The sequence below is a fragment of the Hypomesus transpacificus genome, chromosome 5, assembly GCF_021917145.1.
Source record: "Hypomesus transpacificus isolate Combined female chromosome 5, fHypTra1, whole genome shotgun sequence".
In the NCBI taxonomy this organism is placed as follows: domain Eukaryota; kingdom Metazoa; phylum Chordata; class Actinopteri; order Osmeriformes; family Osmeridae; genus Hypomesus; species Hypomesus transpacificus.
In genome coordinates this window covers 95-22170 of record NC_061064.1, presented here as the reverse complement: position 1 = coordinate 22170, position 22076 = coordinate 95, and the positions used below count along the sequence as shown (strand labels likewise).

The 22076-nt window shown below is 49.8% G+C and overlaps 3 protein-coding genes across 3 annotated transcripts; 2 read left to right on the top strand and 1 right to left on the bottom strand.

The window, feature by feature from the left end:
* Positions 1-281: 281 nt before the first annotated feature.
* On the top strand, positions 282-2139 carry LOC124468032 (endonuclease domain-containing 1 protein-like). The gene is made up of 2 exons (XM_047020591.1): positions 282-831; positions 1042-2139. Exons 1-2 carry the CDS (start codon positions 496-498, stop codon positions 1630-1632), a joined length of 927 nt encoding a protein of 308 aa, XP_046876547.1. The 5' UTR covers positions 282-495; the 3' UTR covers positions 1633-2139.
* A 1306-nt stretch (positions 2140-3445) lies between these two features.
* epob (erythropoietin b) lies at positions 3446-5387 on the top strand. Its single transcript, XM_047020771.1, has 4 exons — positions 3446-3556; positions 4068-4154; positions 4505-4669; positions 5208-5387. The coding sequence occupies exons 1-4, from the start codon at positions 3446-3448 to the stop codon at positions 5385-5387; spliced, it is 543 nt and encodes a 180-aa protein (XP_046876727.1).
* A 4226-nt stretch (positions 5388-9613) lies between these two features.
* On the bottom strand, positions 9614-21665 carry nlgn2b (neuroligin 2b). Its single transcript, XM_047020455.1, has 6 exons — positions 21521-21665; positions 14556-14741; positions 13055-13320; positions 12479-12632; positions 11864-12230; positions 9614-11339 (listed from the first exon to the last, which is right to left on the bottom strand). Exons 1-6 carry the CDS (start codon positions 21639-21641, stop codon positions 10400-10402), a joined length of 2034 nt encoding a protein of 677 aa, XP_046876411.1. The 5' UTR covers positions 21642-21665; the 3' UTR covers positions 9614-10399.
* Between the last annotated feature and the right edge of the window lie 411 nt (positions 21666-22076).

Genomic DNA, 22076 nt, shown 5'->3' with positions numbered 1-22076 from the left:
ATGTGAATGAGTCATAAACATACAAATGGATTTCCATGCTCATTTCCATGTTGTCTCATAAAGAGGGAGACTGCACATCTCTCAAGGCAAAGTTGTCTTTCCTTTTAAGGATGCCTCACCTCTTCTCTGTGTGTTTAGCCATGTCATGAGCTGTCACTGGGGTTGCCAGGGATACGGGCCTGCCCTGTCCAATCCTATGTCAGCGCTTTGCATAGCTGAGAGGAGACATTAAGCTTGGATGAAAGCTATAGTCTAATCCTCACCACTTCCCATAAGCAGGAGAGAGGCAACACTAAGACAACAGGGAGGAAAAACAAGTGAATAGGAAGAGGGTGGAAGATTAAGAAAAAATACATTTCATTTGTATTTTAATTCAGTCTGCGCTTTTTATCCAAAGCGACACAGAAAAATCAAGGATCAGAACTGCATGGTTTGACAGATTCCACCACAGGGTTGTGTACCATCGCCAGCTACCACCACAGGGAAGGAGGGAGCATGTGTGAAGGAGCTTGTGTGAGTATGGGGCCCATCTGGAGACTGTCCCGGGGGGTGGCCTTGGCCGTCCTCCTGGGTGTGCCCTGGGCGTCCTCTGGGCTGGTGGAAGACTTCAGTCACGAGGAGCGCTGTAAAAACTCGCTGTACATGGGCACGGCGCCGCGGGGCTACCTCGCCCAGCACTCCCTCAGGAAGATCTGCCAGCGGCTGGCAGACAAGCCTCGCTTCGCCACCCTCTACGACCCCCGGCGACACATGCCCCTTTACTCAGCCTACACCTTCAAGAAGTCAGATGGGGAGAAGACTGTGGACCAGCCCTGGATGTATGAGCCACAGGTAAGGTGGATAGCACCGTCAATCATTGATTTTCTCTCTCCCTCTCCATAGTTTGGATGATTGACTTTAATAGCTGTCTCTTTCTCTCCGACTCTGTCTCTTTCACGATTTCTCTCTCTCCCTCCCTTTTTCTTCCCCTCTCTCTCCGTCCTCCCTCCTCCCTCCTCCCTCCTCCCCTCTCTTGATGTCTATCTTTCTCTCGGAGCGTAGCTGAGCTGGAGCAGTGGTAGCAGCAACATGGAAACCTTCCCTCAGACGGCCCAGGTGTCCTTGAGACTGACGGACAGCCAGGCAGTGCTGGCGGACTTTGCCGAAGCGGCTCAGTACGAGCGTGGGCACCTGAACCCGGACCAGCACCAGTCCGACCTCCTGGACAAGGCCTCCACGTACACCCTGACCAACGCGGTTCCTCAGGTCCGGGAGTTTAACAGCGGGCCGTGGCGCGAGCACGAGGACCACATCCGACAACGGCTCAACAACTACTGTCGTGGCACCGCCTACGTCGTCACCGGGGTAACCACCACGGGGAACATGATCCGTCGGAACAATCAGAACCGGGTGGGCATCCCAGAGTACATGTGGACGGCCTATTGCTGTCCTGACTTCGACCACAACGCTCCTTATCTGGAGCGCTACCGCCTGCCTGTGTTTGGAGCCTACGGCCTGAATGACAGGGTGAATAACGCGGTGACGGAGCTGCCAGTCAAAAGCCTGGAGAAGTTCCTGAAGGATAGGATGGAGGTGGACAAAAACTTCCAGATCTTCTTCAACAACTGTGGTCCTGATGAGATGTTGGCCTAATGCATGTCTGGTTCTGAATCGTAGCGTGTGCATATGTGTTTGTGTATGAGGGCCTACACTGTGGGCCTATACTGGGTATGTTCACTGTTCCATATTATGTTCTAGTCTCCCTGACATGTTTGTATGCAATTGTGGTAATGGTGACAGGAAACTTTTAACTGATCACTTCAGAAGTTATCTGAAAAGCTTGCGCATAGCACAGGACAAGATATAATAATGAAGATAAAGTTAGCCTTATGAAGCCATTTGCCATTTGAAGCCTTATGGAGCCATTTGCCAAACTTGACAAGTGCCCATAGCCTATAGAAGCTTGCCTGACACTAGATGGCGCTTCTTGTCAAGTTCGTGCAAACGCTTACAACACCTGTGATTTTTTTTTGCATTTTCTATCAACGTTCCTAAAAGTTAAAAGTCCCCTTTCCTGGAAAACTATGATAAGATCTGTTTGCAATCAAGCTTGTACACGACAGCAAATAAAATGAATTTTAGTTTTGATACAGCTGGCGCTTACGGTCTAAGATTGGTCATTTATATGCAAAGAAATGTGAATAAAAAATGTATCTTTTGATGGTGACGCACCCATAACAAAATAAATATAAATCGACCGATCTTGACCTCGCCCTTGACACACCAATGAGGGCGGCGTAACCATGAGGATCACACGAGGCGGTAAGTTTTACGCGGTGAATGTCATCATGCCATCCTTCGCACATTGAAACAAGTCATGGAAGTGTTACAGTCGGTTGTCGTGAAGCCCCGTGAGCCCGCCATGTGTTCAGTTGCATGCAGACACAGCGTAGCGAGGTAAGACACATTTATTTCTGCGTGACCTGCCAAAAACATGGGACAATCATCCTGGAATAAAAATAGTTTTTCCAGCTTTCTGATGTGCACTGCATATTATCGCGCTTTGTACGGATGGAGAGGAAGGAAGAAAACAGAGTCTTGTGACCAAGTGATAAATAATCTGTTGGTTTTATGTTTAACAGTCAACATAATCACTTAATGTCTTTTTATACAAATAAAATTGCTAATTGAATTCTTTATCGCGATATAGGCCTACACATTTACTAAGATGTTGCGTCATTTTGCGAATGTCTCAGGTTCATTGCATTATATAGTTATTATTACTCTTATTAATTCAGTTGCATAACATACAAATAATTGAATATAAAAATTGTTTACTTGCAAAAAAATCCAAAGAGGTGGTAACTTTAACTACATTATAAACTCCATCTAAAAACACTCTATCGTTCAAACTTGGGCCTACAATTTCGCAGGTTTTGTATCGTAGGTGACAGGCCCATTTCTCCGCCGACTGCTTTATAGTGGGTAAAGTAGGCACGTGAGACGAGGACACGAGTGCACCAACTCCTTACATGGCACTTATTGAATAACAAACTTGCCTGTCAAAAAGGTTTACAGTAAAACGACATTGTTACAGTTTAGAGTGTAGCACGGGTGGATATGTACAGTATTCCCACATTGTATGATTTATGAATGATATGATGCGTGTATTACTTCAGAAACGATTACATTCAGGCAGTGGGGATGAGTTTAGCTCAGTGGTAAAGCACTCTTCACTCCAGATCTAGATGTCGCAGGTTCAAATCCTCTGTGTAAATATGTCACTTTTAACAAAAAGATTGTACTAAATGATGACATCATCTGTTCGGTTTAGTTAGCGGTAGCGTAGAGAAGCAGGAGGAGCAGCTAAGTGTATGCTGACGTAGGCTGCTGACTGTTGCGGGTCTGTGGGTAGGACTAGTGATGTGTGTTGCCGTCTGTTGCAGAGCTGTTGGTAGGACTGATCATGGTTCTCCAGAGGACTGGGCCCAGCACCTCCTCTCCCCTCAGACCTATCTGTGACCTGAGGGTTCTGGACCACTTCGTCTTGGAAGCAATGGACACACTGAAGGCTGTGGTGAGAGACTGACTGGACGGACTGACTGAAAGGCTGATGGTCTGAAGGAAGGCCTAAATGAGTGACTACTGTCGACACGGCCCTCTGATTTCTGAAGCATGACTGATGGTGTGATAAACATGTGTGTAGTGTATATAAAAGAGATCATGCAGGATTTCCTGTCTGATCTGATCTATTTGATCTGTCTGATGTTACTGTCTGTCTGTCTGTCTGTCTGTGATCTGTCTGTCTGTCTTTCTGCCTGTCTGTCTCTCTAACCTGCCTGCCTACCTGCCTGCCTACCTGTCAGTCTGTCTGTCTGTCTGTCTGTCTGTCTGTCTGTCTGTCTGTCTGTCTGTCTGCCTGTCAGTCTGTCTAATATTTCCGTCTGTCTGTCTGTCTGTCTGTCTATCTGCCTGTCAGTCTGTCTAATATTTCCGTCTGCCTGTCTGTCTGTCTGTCTGATCTGTCTGTCTGTGTGATCTGTCTATCTGATGTTCCCCCCTCCATCTGTCTCCCCCTCCTGTCTCAGCGTGGCTGCAAGGCTGGGTGCACTGTGACGGCCTCGTTTGCTGTTCCTCCCACAAGCGTCGACTTTGTTGTCTGGGAGACAAAAGATGTGAGTGGCTGTCTATCAGTGATGTATCTCTTGTACAAACATATTTGCCTGTAGCCTAATGATGTGTATCTGTGTCCGACATCCAGTCTCATGCAGCTCCTCAAACACTGAGCAGGGAACTGAAGAATACATTAGCTTCAGTGTGCATGCTTCATTGTGTACACTGAGAATGTGTTGACACTGATATATCTGGAGTCTGGAGTGCCCCATGTTGGGGTTGGTTTTGTTTAGAAAATTGCTCCTGTCATCATCTCATACAGTGTCTGTTTGATCGATTCAGTTCAAATGGATGAAATATGAACATGTGTCGTGTGTATGCATGGTTGTGTGTGTCGTGTGTGTGTGTGAAGGTGGGGGCCCAGGTGGAGGAGGTGTGGTGGGGTCTGTCTCTGCTCAGCCAGGCCCTGGCTGCTGCGAGCACCTCTGTCAGCAACCCTGACCTGCAGGACCTGCTGGCCAGCGACAGGAGGAACCTCCACAGCCTGGGCAGGGTGCTGCGGAGCCTTCACTTCCAGGTGAGCGTCTGAGCCCACCTGGGGAGTTCCAGCAGGTGGGCGTCGGCCTCATCCTGGCATGCTTGGGTGCCCTGGTGTTTGTGTGCATAACCAGGCTTGGGTGTCCTGGTGTTTGGGTGCATAACCAGAAGATTATAGGCTTAGTGACATTCTCTCAGGGAGTTTCAAGGCCCAGACATGGAGTCAGGACTACAGGAGCCTGGAACAGACCTCATCCCAAGTCCCACCCCAAACTTCATCCCAAACCTCATCCCAAGTCCCACCCCAAACTTCATTCCAAACCTCATCCCAAGTCCCACCCCAAACTTCATCCCAAACCTCATCCCAAGTCCCACCCCAAACCTCATCCCAAACCTCATCCCAAGTCCCACCCCAAACTTCATTCCAAACCTCATCCCAAGTCCCACCCCAAACTTAATTCCAACCTCATCCCAATTCCCACCCCAAACTTCATCCCAAACCTCATCCCAAGTCCCACCCCAAACCTCATCCCAGCCATCATCCCAGACCTCATCTCAGTTTTCCCATCTCTCCCCAGGGCCTCTCCTCGGCCCCGGCCTCCGCTGACCATCACACGCCGGCCCCGGCCTCCGCTGACCACCACACGCAGAGGCTGACGTCCCTCCCCGAGCTGCTCGCCGTCCACATCAACTTCCTCCGAGGGAAGGTCCGCCTGCTGCTCACGCACGCACCTGCCTGCCAGCAACAAGCCAGCTGATTGGAGGACTCACCAGGAGCGGAGGCTGTGATTGGTTCCTCCTGGAGCTAGAATGCGTGTGTACCACCAGTCTCTGAACGCGTGTCCTAGTGTAGAACGTTTGGAGAACACAGGTGGCAGGGCTGAAGAGGAACCTTAGTAAAAGGGAACACTGGACTACCCATACACTTAGATACACATGGATGGTAGCAAATCAGACATCAAGCTTCAAATTCATGAACAATCTTTTATCTTCAATGTTATGTACACCTCTAATAAGCTTGAGATTATTTTTGTATGACTTGAATATATAGTTATATTTTTTAAATTGGTCTACGTGCCAGCGATGCTTGTTTTAATGTTGGGCATGTAACCTTTTGATTTGAGTGTTTCTGCGTGTGTGAGTGTGTGTGTGTTTGTTTCTTTAAAATGAAAGAGCTGGCTCAGTTCCCCCCCTCCCTCCCTCCCTCCCTCCCCCCCTCCCCCCCTCCCTCCCTCCCTCCCTCCCTCCCTCCCTCCCTCCCCCCCTCCCCCCCTCCCTCCCTCCCTCCCTCCCTCCCTCCCTCCCTCCCTCCCTCCCCCTCCCTCCCTCCCTCCCTCCCTCCCTCCCTCCCTCCCTCCCTCCCTCTCTCCCCTCCCCTCCCCTCCCCTCCCCTCCCCTCCCCTCCCCTCCCCTCCCCTCCCCTCCCCTCCCCTCCCCTCCCTCCCTCCCTCCCTCCCTCCCTCCCTCCCTCCCCCTGTATTTAATGTTAGAACAGTCTCTGCATACCAGACAGACAACTCAATTCTACGTAAAAAAGTAAAATAAGTTACAGCTCTCTGCTGCCCCCATCTGGACAATAGGTGGCATCACTGCCCTAGTTTCATTAGAAATTATACAAAGAGCCTAAATTCACACCAAACACATTTTCTTCACTCCTTGCTGCATGGTAGTTTCCATGGTAGTCCATCTCAAATAGTTCCGCTTAATAATAAGGGAGAAAGAGAAATGCTTTTGGATGGTAATGATTTTGTAACAGTGGGATCAGCGACCACAGAACACTCATGACTTGTGTCACGTAAAAGAAAATGGACCCAATTGGAGGCGATTTGTTTAAGAATGTCTTTTAATGTTTTCTCAAGTTCATAAACACAACATACTGTGTGTAATAGCCTCTATATGAAATAGAAATATTAACTTCATTCTTCAACCCATTTCAATCGTTTGTCTCTTTACACCGTCTCCAGCCTTAAGTAGGTTGCTGACTTCAGACAAAATGAAAACAGAGACAAACAGGTGCAAGCCTTTTTTAGGGGGGGCAATCCGTTGGTAAGGAGTCGATAAGTAGATTTGCATCGTCGCTGAGCCAGAATCAGACAGTAGTGTGACCTGATAAACAGGGCGAGTGTGTGCTTACAGAGTCTGTTGGCTGCCAAGTCCCCTGTTTCTTCTTGTCTGTCAGCTAATATATATATATATATATATATACATATATATTAGAAAAATACTGTCTTTAAATGTTTTTCTTTTCTATTTGGAAACCTGGGAAACCTAGAATGGACAGCTAAAGTGAGCAAATATATATTCCAGAGAAAATGACTTGAACAGTGTGCATGGCAGACGATTCATAAAGGATAGCAAAAGCAACCACAACCATCTGAATCAGAAACAAGACTAAGGAGTACAAAAGAGTTGACAACATATTGTACCTGCTCTAAGATATGGGTACTAATGTATGTGGATTCAGAGTGTCATTAAAAACCATCAGCTTCACCAAACCTCTCTCGATTTCCCTGTTTTGTGGACGCGATCGAGAGTGATTCATCCACGTTTCGTCTCCGTCTCTGTTTTCCTCACCCGATCTTCCCTCGTTCTATGCTACTGATGCAGCTCCCGTCTTTGGCTAGCTAACCAACGCTAAGGACTTGTCTTGGATTCGTGTTACTTCAGACATCAGCTGTCTTCATGATTAATGTGGCGATTCCCAAAAGGGCACGTTCTTCTTTTCGTGTCTTCGAACCTTGTGTTGCCTCCTGCAACAGCCTGCCACTGCTGAGCTGGAAACATACTCAACCATGCTATGATTTCAGATGTATTTTTCATTCACAAATCATTCATGTATATCTGACGTGTATCATACGTGCCCGTAAATTGTTGCACTTAGACCTTGAAATCTAAGTAACGAAAGAGAATCATACAACAACATACAGAGAAGTGCTAAAAACATCCGTCTGGACTTGCACCTGTTGTCACAAAGGAGAGATTTGACCATTCACTCAGAAACCAAACCATAAACATAATATTTACAAACACCAGTTGGTTCTCTTACACGTTTAAAAATGTACAGTTTTGTTTTGCGCATGTTGTTTTCTCTTCTCTTCCTCTCCTATCATCTCTTCTCCTCCCCTCCCCCCCCCCCCTCTCTCTCTCTCTCTCTCTCTCTCTCTCTGTCTCTCTCTCTCGCTCTGGTCTTCTGGACCCAGAGCAAGAGCAACCCAGACGTACACAGGAAGTAGAGGGTCTGTATTTCCTGTCGGCCTTGTTAGTGTGTTTCACACAATACTGTAAATAACTAATATTGATCATGTTTTACTACTCACGTTTTCAAGCGCATCGTCTGTTGGTGGGATGCGTGATGGAGTTCTGAGGGGATACCTCGAGTCTCTCTATCCACGCCCGTTCGATGGTCAACCCTGCCTCCACATCGTCTAACTGTCCACTTTGTAACAGTGTTGTTATTGTTTTTTTCATGAATATCCAGAGTCCGACGAGTCCCTGTGTTTGTTGTGTGGTGGGAAAGATCTGGAAGGTGAGAACTTTCTCACCTCTGGTCCCTGCCAGTCTTTGTTCCCTTCCCTCTCATAGAGCAACTCCTTTCCCCCCTCCCCCCTCCTCCCTGGAAATGAAAGGGAGGCTGTTTATCAATCCACGTTTTTTTCTTGTGTTCTTACGAACTCGTTTGACGTCATCTTTCATTGCCCACGTACGGTTCCAATCCAAAGAACACAAGTCACCAAGAACACCAAAAATACCCGGGAGTATTCTTGCTCCGCCCCTTTTATCGAAGATGCATCGGTTGGTGACTTGGCCAGATAGAACGCATCTGATTTCCCAGAAGTCATTGCAAGAACACTCGCATCTCAAATCGTTCTCCGTCCTCGAGGTCTTGCAAGACCGTTCTCGCAAAGACGCTTGGCAAGAACGTTCTTCTCAAAAACGCAAGTACGTTCTGAGCATTCTTCGGATTAATAAACAGCCGTTGTCTCGGAATAAACCAAACAGACGATGAGAAAGCCGAGTTTCGCCTCGTGTCCGGGAACCCTGAAGCGTTAGGCGCAGTCCACCAAAGGAAGAGACACGACGGTGCGGAAATGTGAATGTAACTGTTCAAGAACATTACCCTGATCTCAGGGAGGGCTAGAGATAGAGAACGTAAAATCGTTTTCGCATTTCTTTATCACTGAGACAATTCATGGCGAGGATGTCCCTTTTCATGAAGCGGGTACAAAAACGTGCTACAGTGGATGAGTTTAGAGAGCTGATGATTTGGTACAGTCTGATGATTTGGTACAGTCCAGCCATGTTTGTCGTTTTCTGTGATAAACAAAGATAATCTTCTGGTGAGACAGTAAGACAGTGAAAACAGAGTTCACTGCTGAAACCAGGAAGGAAAGGTGGGTGATGATCTGGGAAGAGAAGGACGGACAGACTTCTGGATGCTCATCATACGCTGCCTCAGTGATAAAGAAATGAAAAATTAAAATGTACATGTTTATTCCCCTTGTTCTAATCATAAACAGAGTCTGAATCGGTCTCTGCCTGACGTGTCTTCAAGAGTAAAATATCGTTTTCTTCATGAAGTGCACAAAGTTCAGCTGATGTTAAAACAAAAAAAAAGAAAGAAAAGAAAGAAAGAAAATATATTACTTTTCAAGAAAAACCAGACTGCAGTAAGAAGACAAGGCAAAACATGAAAATCAAAATGAGACCAACTAAACAAGACTCCTTAAAAAAATCATGCAAATATCCCAGACAGCAAACTAGTTGAAAATCTTAATATTCTCTTATACTGTTTTTTTGTTGTTTTGTTTTTTACAAGAATGGAACTAATCTGCTCTCCCTTAATTCAAAACCAGCCAAAGTGCAACACTGAATGCAAGAAGAAGAAGAAGAAGAAGAAGAAGAAAATAACAACAACAAAAAAAACACAGAAGAAGAAGAAGAAGAAAAAGCTAAAGAAACTAAAGGAAAAAACTAAGAAGTGTGAGATCAAAGAAGAGATGAAAGGTTTGGCACTTTTTTTATGATGGTAATTCCTTGTGTGAGATACAGTCTGGTTGGCTCTCTTAAGAAGGCCAACACAAACCCCAGGGAGAGGGTGTCACAGTACTTGGCACCAAGAATGCTGGTAAAAACGATATCAGAATATCACCTTTTTTTTCTCATTCATGTCCTTACAATTTATCAATAATACATCATTTACACGAACGCGTCTCGTATAAAAGACTCCAGCGAGGAAAACATGGAGTCCTGAAAGGGGGGGGGCTTCGCAAGAGAAAGCAGACCGAGGTGAGAAAGAAGGGATCGTGTCGACGTTGTGAAGGAGAAAAAACGAGAACAGATGATGAGAGAAAAATGTGTGGGAGGCGGAGAGAGGAGACACAGAGACACGGGCGAGCGATGGAGAGAAAGAGGGAGAGAGAGAGAGACAGAGATGGAAGGAACGAGACAATGTGATGGGAGGAGGACAGAGAAACAAACTGATCGTTGGGACACGTGGGAAAGGGATGGGGGGTGCGTGTGTTTCCATGGGGAGTCTTTGTCCCAGCTGACAGGCCGTGTTAGGCTGAGCCATGGATCTCTACAGGAGGGAACCCAGCCCCACAGACAGGACAGGGAGGCTGGAGAGAGAGAGAGACAGAGAGAGAGGGAGGGTGGTCCCAGAAAGGGAGAAACAGGGAGGAGGAGGAAGGAGAGGACGGAAAGGGCAAGGGAGGAGAGGGTCAGTTTGTGATTTGGTGTCACCGCAGTGGGCCCCAGATTGTGCCTGGTCCTATACCCGTGTGGTGGAGTGCTGGTGCGGCAGGGCGTTGTTGCTGTGACCTGGGGTGGGGGTGGTGGAGGGGGCCGGGGCGGGGGGGTAGGTGTTGAAGGGGTGGAGGGGCTGCATGCCGCAGATGGTGCTGGGGATCATGGTGATGGTGTTGGCCGTCATCAGGGGCACGTCCTCGGGCGCCCGGCGCAGCGCCAGCGTGTAATCAGGCGGGCACACGGGCGGGCGCATGGGCTCCAGGTCGCCGTGGAGACCGCGGGGGGGGAGGGGCGTGCCGTGCTCCAGCTCCGCCCTTTGCTGCTTCATCTGCAGGGACATGAGCTCCTCCTCCTGGCTCAGGGCCAGGTCGTTGTGGGGCGGGCCCCCCACCACGCCCACGCCCATGCCCATGCCCATGGCGGTGCCTCGCTGGGGGGACAAGCGCCGGTGGCGTCTCTGGAGAAGCTCGTGGCGTTTGTCCCGCTTGTAGTAGAGCGCGGCGAAGGCCAAGACGTTGAGGAACAGCAGCGAGGCGCCCACCGCCACCGTCACGCTCAGCTCCGTCGAGTAGTCCCGCGGAATCTCCCCGGGGAAGGGCGGGATGCGAGGGCGCTCCGAGCCGTACGGCTCCGGGTCGGGAGGATAGGTGGCTACGATGGGGTGGCGGGTAGAGCGCGTCCCCGAGGGCGGGCCCTTCCTGGGGGGGCCCCTGGAGCCCCCTGGGGGCAGGCGGGTGGTGATGGTGCCCCTGATCTCCTCGTGGAGGGAGTGCAGGTGAGGAACCAGCTCCAGCCAGAAGGCCACCTTGTTGGCACGGTAGTTGTCGCGGACGCGAGGCTTCAGGCCGATGTGGAGGTACTGCTTGTCCTTGGAGCTGAACTTGGTCCAGATGACCTCCTCGAAGCGGTTGGGTTTGGTGTGGATGAACTTAGTGTCCTGGGGGACCGGTAGGTTAGGGTCCCTGAGAGAGAGAGAGCGAGGGAGAGAGAGAGGGAGAGGGAGAAAGAGAGAGAGAGAGAGAGAGAGAGAGAGGGAGAGAGGGAGAGGGGGGAGAGAGGGGGAGAGAGAAAATAAGAGTGAATGAGAGAGAAGAGAAGAAGAGTCAATTAGAAAAACGAACGGAGAGTTAAAATAAAGAATCTTTATCCTTAACAACCAACAGCGTTCTATTGACTCTAACATGCTATCTAATCATCATCAGTGATCCCAGGGTCTTTAGTGGTTGAGTCTCTAATCACTTAGGGAGGATAGAGAGGGGGAGAGGGAAAGAGAAAATGAGACAAAAGAGAGAATGACACAGAGAGAACGAGAGAGAAACAGAAAACAAAAGGAAGAGATGGAGAATGAGAGAGAATGAAAGAGAGAGAGATGGAAGAGAGAGGACAAGAGAGAAAACACAAGGACGACAGAGAAAGAGAGAATTGGCGAGAGAAGGAACACTAGAGGGGAACGCCACAAAGAGAAAGAGAGCGAGACGTCGCTGACCCGCTCTTGGCGAAGTTGGTCCAGTAGGTCATCACCACGGCGCTGAGCATCACGTCGTTCTTGGAGAAGTTGCAGGGGAACAGCTCGGTGGCTCCGATCATCGGCACGCCAAACACGTAGGGGATCTCGTCGCCGTGTGCCGCGTCCGCCCACTCGGGCCGCGTCTCTGTCTGGCAGTGGTGGTGGAAGGTGTAGAAGTAGACGGGCGACTGGAACTCGGCGTGCAGCTTGGCCGTGGCCACCGCCGGCGCCACCCACTGGTGGTCGGTGAACAGCGCGAGGAGCGTCTTCCTGCGCATGTCGGCATTGTCGCGGTCCGCCCAGTCCGTGTACATGAACTTGATGGTCTCCCTCAGGATGTCCTTACCTGGAAGTTGACGGGGACAACGCAGGTGACGGACGCAACACACACAGCACACACAGCACACACAGCACACACAACACACACAACACACACAGCACACGCGACAGAGACAACCACACACGGCAGTTCAGTCCCAAGGGACACAGGCAAACAAACACACACGACACAAAAGACAAAACATACTCGACAAAGGACCGTCAACTGCGTGTCTTTATCTGTGAACAGCTCAGCGTGGTGGAGTAGCAGCTCACCGTCAGGGTAGCCGTACAGGTTGTCCACGAAGTTAGAGATGGTGTAGTCAAATGACGCCGCCGAGATCCCATCCTCCCCTTCGCTGTCGTCCACAAACTTAAGCCCCTCCCCCTGGTTCACGCCCAGCAGGATGTCATAGTTCAGGAACTCCCCCTGGTGGTGGAACACACGCACTGCAGCTTAGCACACAGCCCGGCCCAGCAGAGCCAGGGTCAGATACTGTCTTTCAGACTGGGGACAGATCAGGATTTTGAGGTTTTGCTTTCCCGAGTGCAATACCAGGTCCTCAGTCTTACCCTGTGGTGCAGACTAGCTACCCTCTGTATCCAGAAGACCCGACAGGAAGCTAAGCTAAACTAAGCTAACCTAAGCTAACCTAAGCTAAACTAAGCTAACCTAAGCTAACCTAAGCTAAACTAAGCTAACCTAAGCTATGCTAAGCTAAACTAAGCTAAACTAAGATAAACCAAGCCAAGCTAAACTAAGCTAAGCCAAGCTAAACTAAGCTAAACTAAGCTAAGCAAAGCTAAGCCAAAGTAAGCTAAACTAAGCTAAACTAGCACGGCGGTTCTGACCTGCTGCATGAGGATCTCCGGGTCGTCCGGCACCACATCCCCGTCCACCACGGGCCCAAAGGCGATGTGGTAGCGTGCCGGCTGGATGTCCTGGTCCACCAGCTCCCGGAAGCTCTTCCTCCGCAGGCACTCCACCAGCTCGGTGGTGTCGTCGTAGCTGCAGGCCACTTTGCGGGCCAGGATCTTGGTGTACATGAGGGGCCGGTAGTTGACCGACCAGCTGGAGATGGCGGAGCCGCTCTGGGCTATGGCCCGCTGGAAGAGGCCTGGAGGGCCAAGGGAGCGGAGGTCTGGGTTAGGGTTCAGGAGACAGCGCTGAACCTGACACTGGTGTATGCACAAACACACACACACACACAGCCTTAACCCATGCACACCCCCTCGCCCCCACAACACACACACACACAGCCTTAACCCCCCCTCCAATGCACGCACACATGCACACCCCTCGCCCCCATAACACACACACACACACACACACACACACACACAGCCTTAACCCATGCACACCCCCTTGCCCCCACAACACACACACACACCCTTAACCCCCCCCCCCCTAAACACACACAAACCCGCTAACCCTTCCAGACAACCCTGAGTGCTTTAAATCATGCATATGAGAGGAGGATCCTGGGTAAAGCTGCACATATGGCCTCAGCCCCAGATCCACTGCTGCACTGCCAGACTCCAGTAAATCACGGTCAACATTAGGCTTGGCAATCACACTCCCTCCATCACACACGGAGGCACGGACAAGACAAATGTGTCGGCATGACGACGACACGCGGCAGTGGATGTCAACACGGGCCGGACGGACAGAGAGAGAAGGAGCGAGCGAGGGAGCGAGGGAGATAGGGATAGAGAGAGAAAGAGAAGGAAAGAGGGACGGAGAAAGACAGAAAGAGAAAGGAAGAGAGAGGAAGAGAGAGGAAGAGAGAGAGAGAGAGCAAAAGAGAGAGGAAGAGAGAGAGGAAGAGAGAGAGGAAGAGAGAGAGAGAGCAAAAGAGAGAGGAAGAAAGAGAGAGGAAGAGAGAGAGAGAGAGATAGATAGAGAGAGATATACAGAGAGAGAGCAAGAGAGAGAGGAAGGGAGAGAGAGAGAGAGAGAGCACTGCTGCACTGTTATGTAAAGTGCCTTGTTGTCCCCCCTGTTTTCATCTGCGGATTCTGTCATTAATAATTAACCCCCCCCCCACCACCCCAAATCCACCCCGCCCCCCCCATCTTCTGCATGTGGCCCCTCCCCCACAGCTCTCCCTGTGAAATCAATTAAGTCATCCTCAGCTGCAGCTTCGCTGCGCTCACAGACGCAGACACAGATCCATATTTACAGTCCTCATTACGGGTCTGTGGAACAGGTCTCAGACACGGACAAGCCCCAAGCCAGCCCTTCGCTAGCCCCACCCCAGCCCCTCCCCGGCCCCCTCGCCAGCCCAGCCCCTCGCCAGCCGTCCTCCATCTCAGATGAGGACATTCATGTGGCAGCCCGCTCCCGGCTCACCCTCTGAGTGGTGGGAGAGGATGAGCAGGTTGACGCAGGACGCTCCAGCTCCAGAGCCGAAGATGGTGATCCTCTCTGGGTCGCCCCCGAAGTGCCCAATGTTCTCATTGAGCCAGCGTAGCGCCTGGATCTGGTCCAGCAGGCCATAGTTCCCCTTGGCGGACTGGTCCCCTGTGCTCAGGAACCCTGGAACACACACATAGACACACACACACACACAGAGCAGGAGGGTTGGTCATGAAGAGATGGAGAGAAGATCTGAGGTCCGTGGAGACCTCTGCTCATTAGAAGTGCAAAGAGCTTTTGCAGAAACTTTGCCAAATGAGTCGAGCCCTGTATTATCTGATCAACTAAATGGATACGAGCAATCAGACTTCTTTTTAAAGCCCCTGTCGTTAAATCAACACAGTAAATTGGGCTTGTTAGCAGAGAGGAGAGGGAAAGCAGACTGGAGTGTTTCCTTTGCTTGTATTGAAACACACACATACACGCACACGTACACACACACATACACACGTACACACACACACATACACGCACTAAAACGAATATGCACTTTTTGGACTCCTTGTTCCCACCTCGTAATCTGTTCTGACTATGCAAACTGCCCGACCTCAGACATGTTTCACAACAGGTCCATACCCAACAACGAACTGTGCTGGGGTGTGCGTGTCTGTGTGTGTCTGTGTGTGTGTATATATGTGCATCAATGAAATTAACTACGAAAGCAACTAAAGCTAATTGTAATGAATGCTTCTCATCTGTCGCATTCCCAATAAGAAACCTTAAAAGATCCATAACACAGACAGCGTGACCTTGGCCTTCCTGGCTCAAACACTGCAGTGCACGAGGTCGTCCTTGAGAGCAGAGCCACTTGTGAGCTCACTGGCCTATGACGACAGACCCGGCTGTACACAGGAAAATATGTGGCCCTGTTTGCAAGGAGCAAAAGGCAGTGAGAGAGGGAAGGAGGGAGAGAGAGAGAGAGGGGGGGGGGGGGAGAGAGAGAGACACCAGCTTTTCATCCATCCACTGCTTCTCAAAGGCCTGAAGCTCCACAGTTAATATCCACTGCTATATACAAAAGCAACTGACCCCTCACCCCTGAGCTGAGAGAAAAGAAACAGAGATAGTGGAATACTTAGGGAGAGAGAGAATTAGAAGTAAGAAGATGAATCTATAGATGACAGAGAAATACTGAAAGAAAGAGAGCAAGAGAGAGAATAAAAGAGAAAGAAAAGTAAAGATAGATAAAAGGGAGATTAAACAACCGATCAAGATTTACTCTAAATTAGATAAAGATTCAGATTACTGTGTGACCGGTCGGGCTTCCTCCACAATCCTCGCTCTGATTGGCTCACTGATGACTGTTCGCTCTGTGATTGGACAACTGATGAAGCGATGATTGGACGTTTCTGTGTCAAAGGGGCAGGGTTCATTCCTGATCAGGGACAGGCTCTTAGCCCTGTGAGACTCAATGACCTCTGACCTTCGACCCTTGGTCAGGCTACTGGTCAGTGCTCATGTCTGTTCTCATAGTCGACCTGCACTGAGCTGTTGGCCACAGTTGCCTGGCAACCGGCCAGCCTTTCCGACACTGAGACCCGGACCATTACACACACACACACACACATTGCACGAGCACACAGACTTGTTCAACTAGACACACCAAAGCGTGCGTACGCACAGGCTGGCATACACACACACTATGCTATGAACCAATTCTCACTGTTTCAGTGTATAAGCCGGAGAGAAGAAGAAATGTGGTTATCTGCCAATAACTCAGATAAGTCCGACACGTTCTTTCTCGTCCTCGCTCTCAGTAAGTTTCCTTTTCCCTCCCCAGCTCCTCCTGTCTGCTGAGTTGAGCTTCCTCATGACTTTAGCGCTGAGAGCAGCAGTTTAGCAGACCACTCATGCATATTCAACACTCGCTTTAGGTAGCGGCCAAGGAAGTGTGAAGAGAGTGGTGAACCTCAAAGAGAGAGAAGAAGAGGAGGAGGAGCATGCTGGGGAGGAAGTCAAAGAAGGAGTGACACGAAGATGGAGGGATGGTGAGAGCGAGAGAAAACGAAAGAGAGATTGAGGTCGATTTCCGACCGCAAATGAAATATCCAAGAATCGTGCACTGGAGATCCCGGAGCTCTCTCTCCTGGTGCTACGGTAACAGCTCTTTGTTACCGTAGCACCAGTGACGTCACCTGTTTCACACGCAGGGCGATTGAGAGTAGGAGCAATCAAGTGTTTGAAAGGGATTGATTGAATACAGTGTCTTTAATGAGGGCTAACCACATGTAAAGCATTTATTTGGTTATTATCATTAGACAGGTAGGCTGCATGCCTCAGTGTAATACACAGTATATATCTATGGCACGTTTATAAGGACATATATAGTAGATATGGTAGAGAGAGGTGGGGGTAGAGAGAGAGAGCAAGGGAGAGGCAGCGAGAGAGAGAGATAAATGGATTTATGGAGAAGATGAGAGTGAGAGAGAGATGGAGGTACAGAGAGGTAGAGAGGTTGGGGCAGAGAGAAAAAGGCATAGAGAGGTAGAGAAAGAGAGATGGAGATATGGAGAGGTGGAGAGAGATGCAGCACTCTCTTGCTCAGCGTGAGACAGGGATGAGAAGAGGAGGGGGGGTGAGGGAGGGAGGGGGGGGAGGAGAAGGGGATGTCCATGGAGGGTAAGGAGGAAGGAGGAAGAGGCCCTGTGACAGAGGCCTCCAGAGCTGGAGAAACAGGAGGAGAGGAGGAGAACCTCCCTCCAGTGAGAGCAGCGGGGCGGGCGAGGCCGACTCGTGGTCGGCTCAGAGCAGGCTGGAACCTCCCGGTCCTAGACTGACTCCAGCGAGGAAGGCTTCACAGGAAAGAACAGGGTTTCAGAGTCAATCGATCACGGAATGTTTGTTCGTCTTAATATTGCTGTAAACAAGAGGCTGTGTCTAAAAGCTTAACATTGGACTCATAAGTGAAATTGTTCATTGCATTGTGTCAGGCCTGAGATCAATCAGGTCACACGCACGCACACACGCACACACACACACACACACGCGCACACATGTTTCATAAGGACCTCTGCTTCTCATCAGAAAGGCTTTAGTGCTGTACTTCTCCTCTCACTCAGCAGTGGAGTCAGCTCGCTCTCTCCTGCTCTGCCACACAGCTCTACTGGAGGCCTGAGAGTGGTGTGCTACTACAGTGTGTGTGTGTGTGTGTATGTGTGTGTGCACAGGTGTGCATGTGTGTGCGGTTGTGTGTGTGTATGATGTAACAGTGTGACGGCTCAAGTCACGTGTTGGCATGCAGGCTCCACTGACGATGTGAAGACTCGCTTCACTAAGACAATAGCATCTGCTGATGAAAACGCAAAATGCATAATGTCAATAACCGCTTCTATCTCTCTCTCTTCTCCATTAGTGACGATGGTGTATACACGCAAATGAACGGACCACTCCCCCCCACTGTACACCTCCTTCCAAACATCCCCTACTCCGCCTCACCAAACAGAAAGACACCAGCCACAAATCATCACCCTGTTAAAACCTTTGTCTTTCTCATCACGCTTAACTCCAAGAGCTGGAGCTACTTATTTAATATGAGTATCCAGAGGTCTGCAATCATCAGATTATGTTCATGTTACCCAACAGGCTGCCTGCTGATGGAGTAATGACTCAAAACTGACGTCCTTGAGTGCATCAACGTTAGGAGAATTAAGAAGGATGATGCTGGAGGTGAGTGTTTGTTTGTGTTTGTGGAGGAGAGGAGGGATGAAGAGCTAAGATGCTCTGCGTTGGGGTATTCAGCAGGGTGATGAGGTGATGGCTCTGAGGAGGAGGAGAGGAGGAGGAGGAGAGGAGGAGAGGAGGAGGAGGAGAGGAGGAGTTCCAAGGAGCCGTTGGAGAAAGAGAAGAGAGGTGGTTTAGTTCACCTCCAGATGTGAGAAAGCCCCTCCCTCCCTCCCTTCTCTCTCTCACACATATCCAAACACACACGGAGCGCAAACACACACACACACACACACACACACGCATGTGCCCATCTCAGCTAGTGTGGGCCCTTTCCCAGAGTTCATTAATTAGTTAATGAGTTAATCAGTCAGAGCAGATGTCTGTTCAGCTCCTACCAGGAGGTTTTCTCTGCCTGGAGCACACATAGGTGAGCAGCTAGCAAGTCTTCTCTCTGCCTGGAGCACACATAGGTGAGCAGCTAGCAAGTCTTCTCTCTGCATCTCTCCTGCACTGCACACACACACACACACACACACACACACACACACACACACACACACACACACACACACACACACACACACACACACACACACACACACACACACACACACACACACACACAGATCTCTGGACTAGCTATGTCCCTCCTGTATCAAGGTAAAACTACAGTGGATGAGGGTAAAACTATGATGTGTGCGTGGATGAGGGTTGACCCTCAGTGTGAGTGTGTGTGTGTGGGAGTTTTGTGGACACATTGCATTAACATTTGTTTGAATGAATTCTTTGCTTCACTGCAGATTTAAAAAGCACTTCTGATGGCTTATTTTTAGACTGTTCCCATCCACCCCTCTGTTTCCCTCTCTTTATCTCTGTCTCTCTCGTACTCTCCCTCTATCTCTCTCTCCCTTTCTGTGTCTCTCTTATTCTCTCTCTCTCTCTCTCTCTCTCTCTCTCTCTCTCTCTCTCTCTCTCTCCCTCTCTTCCTCTCTTCCTCTCTTCCTGTCTTCCCCTCTCTCTCTCTCTCTCTCTCTCTCTCTCTCTCTCTCTCTCTCTCTCTCTCTCTCTCTCTCTCTCTTCCTCTCTCTCTCTCTCTTTCTCTCTCTCCCTCTTCCCCCTTCCCCCCTTCCCCCCTTTTCTCCCTCCCTGCACACTTTCACTCTCTTAAAGGCACAGACGGTGCCTAAAATCAGACTGGCATACGTGAGCTCGCCTGCAAATAAGAACAGGATGAAATTGAAGATTATGTGCTAAACCCATTGTTGAAACCTAGAGCAGTTGTCTTCCTCTTTTAGTCCAACAAAATCATGTCTGTCTGATCAGAGTTCTGAAAAAGATGGCTATGGGAAGGCTTCACTGCACACGTGCCCACACTATCACAAACACACACACACACTGTACATATATATACACAGACACGTAAACATCAATCCACAAACACACAGCCGTACACGCATGCACGCACACACACACACACACACACACACACACACACCCACACACACACACACACACACACACACACACACACACACACACACACACACACACAGAGTGCACACTAAACACACTAAGCACATCACACACAACCACACACATATAATCCCCTCAGTACAGTAGAGTAACCCATTTAAAGCAGAACAGAGAGAGAGAGAGAGAGAGAGGGGGCGAGATGAAGAGAGGAAGAGAGGGAGAGGAATAGAGAGAGTGAGGGACAGAGAGAGAGGGGAAGGGTAAGAGATGTAGAGGGGAAGAGAAGAAGAGAAGGGAGATGAGGCAGAGGGAAAGAGAGAGAGAGAGGCAGAAGGGGAGAGTTAGAGGGAGGGAGGGAGGGGGGAGGGAGGGAGAGGTAGAGAGAGGGAGAGAGGAGGGGTTAGTTACTCGCCCACATACCAAAGTGTTGAACCATGTTAGAGAAATTGAGGACACTGCATGAGTTCTCTGCATGGCTCAGTAGCAGGACTCTCTGCTCTCTGATAGGCTACTGCACGGCAGCGCATGCTTCTGTGTGTGCGCGTGTGTGTTACCGTGCATATGTGTGTGTGTTCCTCGGTACATGTCATGTCTGGTGATGCTCAAGGGTAAACCACATGACCTGCCTAAACATATAACATAACACATAACATGTAATCCACACAGGTAAATCTGGCCATTTGGCTCGGGAACGGTTCAACATGAACACGTCGACTGACTTAGGATCCGTCTGTTCCAGAGACACACATGAGAGGGTTAAATAGTGCGTTAAGGAAACCAGAGTTCACACAGTGGATTGTTCACACGCTCCAATCGCTAATGTTTCCAGTTTGTCGGTCTGATGCAGGAAAGCATCATGCACCACACCACGAGGCTGAAGCAGCCTGGGTGGAGCTGCAGGTGCACTCTCACCCTCCCCGACGCCTCCCTGGATCTCCCTAGATCTCCCTGGATCTCTCTGGATCTCCCTGGATCTCTCTGGATATCTCTGGATCTCCCTGGATCTCCCTGGATCTCCCCGGATCTCCCCGGATCTCCCTGGATCTCCTCGGACCTCCCTGGATCTCCCAACGCTCACCCAGCCTCCGCAGACGTTGTGTCTGCCTCCCTGCACCCCTCCCTGGGTATGGTTCCTCTGGTCTGGATCCAGGCCAGGGCTGGAGTTTTAGCGAGGTCTGACCCCAGTTATGAATCAAAGCTCCGGGACGTTTTAATATCGGGAGCAGGGGGATATGAAGATAAATATTTGTGTGTTTGTTTTCCCTACTGAGGTCTAAATCTGAATCTCAGGTACCTCCTACATGGTCCCTGTATGAGTCCTGACTTTCTTTCCCCTCCTCGTTGCTGCTCTGATAGGTTGAGACACTCCTGATGCAACAAACAAGATCAAATTACCTAAGCTGGCAACCGCAGTGAAATACCCTGTCGTCTGTTTGCTAACACTTGTAGAAACAGCCTTAGAATAGCTGACCACAGTCTGACTTACTGGCTCCCAGCCTATGAATACCACACACACACGCAACCATACAGCATGCATGCATTCACTCACATACACACACAAAGCATCCATGCACACTCACTCACTCACACACACACACACACACACACACACACACACACACACACACACACACACACACACACACTCCATACTCTGGTCATGTTACCAATGCCCCCAGAAGGCTTTTGCCCTCGTCTTAGAAGACCTGTGAGTCACGATGATCCAAACAGAAAGTGATGGGTGTTTGCGGCGGCGGACTCACCGAGCACGCCCAGACGGTAGTTCATGGTAACCACGATGACGTTGCCGTAGGCAGAGAGGACGCTGGCGTCGAACATGTTCCCCGAGCCCTCCATGTAGGAGCCTCCGTGGACAAACAGCATCACAGGCTTCTTCCTGCGGTCACGGACATCTGGAGAGGAGGGGGGGGGGGGGTAAACACACACACAAGCACGCACACACACAGACACACACACAGACACAAGCACACACATGATGAGGCATGACAAAACAGGTCCAAAGTCAATAACAGATTATTGGACAACTGCAACAAATCTCACCACACAGTTCGAGCATTGAAAGCAGGTGATTCTTGCCTTCAAGCTAGTACAGTCAGACAAACATGATTTCACATCACTTTGCTGTCTGCTGGCTGTACATGGATGAATCACGTCTTTATATAGCACCTAGCTGCTACTGTTCCGCTACTTGTTAGCGCAGTACCGTTTTATGCTAATCTCTACAGTCTAAAACATGCTCATGCCCTTCCTGCTAAACTGCTGATCAGACAGAACGAGAGGATGAGCTGAATGCATGAT

What these genes read in the sequence shown, in the direction of transcription:
- epob (XM_047020771.1), top strand. Translation starts at nt 3,446, where the DNA reads ATGGTTCTCCAGAGGACTGGGCCCAGCACCTCCTCTCCCCTCAGACCT. An exon ending in TGGACACACTGAAGGCTGTG is followed by an intron (nt 3,557 to 4,067) that starts GTGAGAGACTGA and finishes CTCCTGTCTCAG; the next exon opens with CGTGGCTGCAAGGCTGGGTG. An exon ending in TTGTCTGGGAGACAAAAGAT is followed by an intron (nt 4,155 to 4,504) that starts GTGAGTGGCTGT and finishes GTGTGTGTGAAG; the next exon opens with GTGGGGGCCCAGGTGGAGGA.
- nlgn2b (XM_047020455.1), bottom strand. Translation starts at nt 21,641, where the DNA reads ATGCTGTTTGTCCACGGAGGCTCCTACATGGAGGGCTCGGGGAACATG. An exon ending in CTACCGTCTGGGCGTGCTCG is followed by an intron (nt 14,742 to 21,520) that starts GTGAGTCCGCCG and finishes TGTGTGTTCCAG; the next exon opens with GGTTCCTGAGCACAGGGGAC. An exon ending in CGGAGATCCTCATGCAGCAG is followed by an intron (nt 12,633 to 13,054) that starts GTCAGAACCGCC and finishes TTCCACCACCAG; the next exon opens with GGGGAGTTCCTGAACTATGA.
- LOC124468032 (XM_047020591.1), top strand. Translation starts at nt 496, where the DNA reads ATGTGTGAAGGAGCTTGTGTGAGTATGGGGCCCATCTGGAGACTGTCC. An exon ending in CCTGGATGTATGAGCCACAG is followed by an intron (nt 832 to 1,041) that starts GTAAGGTGGATA and finishes CTCGGAGCGTAG; the next exon opens with CTGAGCTGGAGCAGTGGTAG.